At 34.9% G+C, this 5,510-nt stretch overlaps 1 protein-coding gene across 1 annotated transcript; it reads right to left on the bottom strand.

Moving 5' to 3' along the window:
- Positions 1 to 387: 387 nt before the first annotated feature.
- On the bottom strand, positions 388 to 1,453 carry LOC109827199 (gibberellin-regulated protein 1-like). Its single transcript, XM_020394167.1, has 2 exons — positions 1,215 to 1,453; positions 388 to 795 (listed from the first exon to the last, which is right to left on the bottom strand). The coding sequence occupies exons 1-2, from the start codon at positions 1,333 to 1,335 to the stop codon at positions 614 to 616; spliced, it is 303 nt and encodes a 100-aa protein (XP_020249756.1). The 5' UTR covers positions 1,336 to 1,453; the 3' UTR covers positions 388 to 613.
- Positions 1,454 to 5,510: the final 4,057 nt, after the last annotated feature.

Raw genomic sequence — 5,510 nt, 5'->3', positions numbered from 1 at the left:
CCTGCAGCCTTATGCCTGGTCCCTTACCTCTTTATGAAAGTCGGTACACGTACTATTAGGCCGACCAAACATTGGATATTCTTTTCTCCCAAAAACCATTTGGACACAGGGTCAATTTGGGCGGCTACCAAGTACTCCTATTTTTTTGCACGCAAAATCTAATGTGTTATACTACGTGCATTGTCATGATATTTTCCTATGTTTAAGTGGACTTAATGATGATTAGTGGTCTTCTTATGTTTTTCGTCTGACATTTTCCTACTTTATGGCGATTTTTTTGACCAGAAGCTTCACACGGCAATGCTTTTTTGCAAGCTCTAAGTCCATGATGCCTTTTATATTTATCAGTTATGACATTGTTTTCTAATGGATATTGGCAAAGAAAAATAACGTACATACGATGAGATTATATATCAAGGGAAGTTGATAATAAACAGTAAAGAAACATACATTTCCATATAACAAAGACATAAGATACAAAGCCTCCTTATTTTATATAACAAATTAAACAACAACCGCACATACTTCTACAACAAAACAATTAATCTGCATAACATCTTCCTTTGATGAAGCAAACCAAAGATCGAGAATCATTGTCATATCCTTCTTCATTTTACGGGCATTTACGCACGCCCCCATGGGTAGTCATCGTAGCATAGCACAGGCACGAATCATCATAGCCGTAGGTCCCTGCAGGCACACATCCACACCTTGTGCAACAAGTTCCACAAGCCCTTTTACAGAGGTTTGGCCTTGAAGATTTGCTGCATCTTATCTCACACGCTCCTCCACAATCTAAAATTCAAAATTTCACTAAGATAGTTAATTTCAAGAAAAATGTATATATAACTATAATCGCAGAGATACTCTCCATGTAGTTATGAGGGTCTATCTTCTCATATATATCCCCTAAACTATTTTATCAGCACTTAATTAGCATACGTTATATGAATACCAGATGTAATTATTCTCACATGAGAATCATATGACGGTAAGTTACCTGTTGTTCGTGGCTTAACTGTGGCAGCTAATTAGTTTTCCTCGGAATTAAGGATAAAAATGTCCCATCATCTAAGATTCAGAAGTATATATATATATATATATATATAAGACCTAATAAATTAAACTAGTTTTGAAGTTAGCTACATCACCATGATACATGGAATGTACATGCAATTAGCCGGACTATAATCATACAGATTTAAGGTACTTACCCAAGGGTGCAACTGTAGAAGGCTTGCTACCAATGGGCCCTTCTACCTTTTGAGACTCTACAAGATGGAGAGCAAGCACAAAAAGGAGAAGAGAGGCAATAAAGAAGCGAGATGAAGCCATTAAAGAGAAGGAAATTTTATATATTTACTTCTATATATATCTCAAGGTTTATTGTGATTGTGAAGATGGAGGAGCTAGGGACTCTATTTATAGAGGGGGAAGGTTGCTCATGTGTAAGTAAAAATTTGCATTGAGGTGAGTACTACAATTCATTGGAAGGGTTTGGACTTGTGGTGTAATTAGATTGACTTAGATTTTCGGTTGGCAAGTCAGGTCTTGGACTGTCTTTATGTAGGACTCCAGCTGGGCTAAAGCTGGACAAAAGTGATTTTGATTCTTTTGTGTAACATCAAGCAGGTTTCATGAGTCTTCTCCGGCCCACTCATGCTCTCTATTTTCTTTTCTTTCCAGCTTCTAACTTCCTCTTTTTTGATACTATATAATATATATATATATATATATATTATATATATATATATATATATTATATATATATTATATATATATATATATTTCCAGCTTCTAACTTCCTCTTTTTTGAATATATATATATATATATATATAATATATATATATATATATATATATATATATATATATATATATATATATATATATAGAAAAATGGGTATGGCTTGGTACCAAGCACAAATTTGTGCTTGTAGTGATGTGTCACATCCTCCTCCACTCACTACCCATGTGAATGTGGGTCTCATATTTGAATGAGTGGAGGAGGATTGACACATCACTACCAAGCCACAACTTTTTGTGCTTAGTACCAAGCATACCCATATTGCTCATATATTATATATATATATATATATATATATATATATATATAATATATATATATATATATATATATTATATATATTATATATATATTATATATAGAAAACGGGAGGTGAGCTGGCAGCGTAGGAAATTTCCTACGCTGCAAGTGTTGACATGTGAGCCCCACACCGATGTGACTATGTAGGGGGGCTCACATGTCATACACTTGCAGCGTAGGAAATTTCCTATGCTGCCAGCTCACCTCCCGCTTTTCTCATATATTATTATATATATATATATATATATATATATATATATATATATATATATATTATATATATATATACTATATATATTTATATATATAATATTATATATATATCCGAATGCATCATTTCCATTAATTCAAGTAATTATTAATTTGGATACTTCCTGTTTCTTATCCATCATCCTTCTAGTTCCGCTTGCCATTTTATAATCAAAACCATCATAATTGTTCATTACGTGCTGAATGCTATTATTGTTGAATTTAAATCTAATTAAATCTATTTATGGGCACATATGTTATATCAGTGTGTGTTGCTATCTTTAAGGTTGACCCGCATAAAGTATCAATTAGTTAATTTTGGTCAATGGGTATTAAGTTAATCATTGGCTAATTGTGTAGATATCAGGTTGTAATTATAATTTGATGATGGGCTGAATTATAAATATACAACATCTATAAATAAGGGGTTATGGTCCCTAATCTTGGGCTACGTTCTCTATTCTCTTAATCCACATCTAAAGAGAAATTCGGTTAGAGAGATCCTCAAGATTAGAAGATCAAACCCTAATTCAGATCCGTGTAAATTCGTCATGGATTCAGGTATGCTTCCGCTCTTCTTGTTATAATGATTACTATTGTATGTTTTATATCGATTAAAGATCAACAAGTGGTATCAGATCCACCATGATTAACTCTTAGGGATCTAAGATTAAGATTAAAAAATTAGGGTTCTTTGATCTTAATTTTGTTTTATTAAGATCTGTTGATGCACTGTAGCATGCATGAATCTTGTTCTATTGCACACATGAACAATAACGTTTATGTTTTGGTTTGATTTTGTCTTTCGGCTGTTGAATTTGGATCAAACTCTTAATCTAGATTGTGTGCAACTTATCAATTTTCGGTTTGAAAAAAATCATCATCTGTATCTCTTTTTGGTTTGGCGTCGATCGTTGGGCTCCTCGCCGACGATGTATTTGCTAGCGGCCCCACTGTCAAATGAAGACAGTGGCGGCGGCAATCAGGAACCCTAGGGTGCAGGAGCCTAAGCGGCGGCGACGGCGTTTCAGTTTCGAAACTCTTAAGATTGTGTAGAAATTAGAGAGGTGCGCAGTTACCTCGATTCAAGCGCAGCCTCGTCGGCTACCTCAGCAGGCGAGCTCGAAGCTAAGTTGTAGGCGAGCCTCATTGGTTACCTCAAAGGCGAAACTCGAGCCTAAATCAGGCGAGCTAGAGCTTACACAGGCGAGCTCAAGCCCAAATCAGGCAAGCTCAAGCCTCGTTTACAGGCGAGCTCGGAGCTTCGTGTCAGGCGAGCTAGAATTAGGAATAAGGGCTTCGAACACTCGATTCAGGCGAGCTTCGGCTCGATTCAGGCAAGCTCGAGCCCCAACTTCAGGCGAGCTTCGAACACTAGATTCATGCGAGCTTGGCTAGATTCAAGCGAGCTCTTGGTCTCGATTCAGGCAAGCTCTCGAGTCTCCATTCAGGCGAGGTCTCGAGTCCCATTTCAAGCGAGCTTTCGATTTTTCAGGCAAGCTTGATTGGGAATTTTCTGGCGAGCTTCGTTTGGGGTGCGGTTGAGAAGAAATGAAGGCATTTCTTCTTAAAAGGCCAAAGAGTCACTTAATTTATTTGGTTTTTTGGGCATGTTATGAATGAGTTATTTAATTAAGTTGAAGGCATTTATAGTTATGGGCCTGAAATTTGGTAAGTTTTGGGCCAACAATTAATAAATTTCAAAATTTTATTTAATTTTAATTTAAATTGATTAATTTAAATTAAATTTGGTAGTTAATCAATTATTTAATTCAAATAATATGACACTAAGGTATTAAGTTTGTTTCTCATTCCAAATGATTAATTAAAACAAGTCCATGCCAAAGTAACCTCTCTTGTGTAGATTATTCATGAGGAAAGTTAGATGTTGTGTGTATGTTTTTGTGTAAATATTTAATTGGCCTAAAAGAAGATTAATATTTATTTAGACTACATACACATCTGCGCTGATAAACGCGTGACAATTATAAGGTTTACATGTGAATAATGAATCAATCCAAAGATAGTTTCATTGTTTGATATGAGTTATGTTAGTGTTTGATCATTGCAACAAAGTATCACTTGCAATTAATATTACTGTCTAAAAACTTGATATTAATGTTGTGTCAGATCTCTTGAGATAGGATTTATCATTATTTGAATTTTATTGATTACTAACTACAGTTAATAATATGAAAAATCTTTTATTTATTTTAGCTAATGCATCTGCTGCAACAATTTCTGCTAACATCAATTCAATTCCTATGCTCAATGGGACAAATTTCAAGGTTTGGAAAAAGAATATTTTAATTGTTCTTGATTGTATGGATCTAGACCTTGTATTAATGACTGAACAACCCTAACCTCTCAATACGGATAACACTCCTGATGCAAAGGAATAGTATGAGAAATGAGAGCGTTCAATTTGCATGAGTCTAATGATCCTTAAGCGCGGCGTTCCGGAAGCCTTCAGGGGCATAAAATCCGAAGGATTACTAAAGCTAAAATTTTCCTTGCTGAAATTGAGAAGCATTTTGCGAAAAACGATAAGGTAGAAACAAGCATGCTTTTAGCTTGCTTGATTTCAATGAAGTATAAGGGTAAAAGAAATATCAGGGAGTACATTATAGAAATATCTCTTATTGCTTCAAAAATTAAGGCACTTAAACTCGATCTTTGTGATGAGTTATTGGTGCATCTGGTTCTGTTATCTCTTCCTATACAATTTAATCAGTTCAAGATCAGTTATAACTACCAAAAAGAGAAATGGACTCTAAATGAGCTTATTTCATGCTGTGTGCAAGAAGAAGACAGGTTGAAGCAACATAAGACTGAAAGTGCTCATTTGACTTATACCTCTAATGATAAGGGTAAGAAAAGAAATAATAATAATGAAGCTACTAAGGGTTCAATTCATAAGAAACAACATAAGGATGACCAGGGCTGTTTCTTCTGCAATAAGACTGGACATGTAAAGAAGGATTGTACCAAATATCACGCCTGGCGTGCTAAGAAGGGTATGTTTCTTACTTTGATCTGTTCTGAGGTTAATTTAGCTTCAGTACTTAGAAACACTTGATGGTTATACTCTGGTGCTACTACTCACATAAGTGTTTTTATGCAGGGCTGTCTGAGTTATCGAAATCCAAGTGAT

This window comes from Asparagus officinalis, unplaced genomic scaffold (genome assembly GCF_001876935.1).
Source record: "Asparagus officinalis unplaced genomic scaffold, Aspof.V1 AsparagusV1_Un87, whole genome shotgun sequence".
In the NCBI taxonomy this organism is placed as follows: Eukaryota; Viridiplantae; Streptophyta; class Magnoliopsida; order Asparagales; family Asparagaceae; genus Asparagus; species Asparagus officinalis.
Note: the sequence above shows the minus strand (reverse complement) of the source record. Positions and strands in the feature narration are given on the sequence as shown.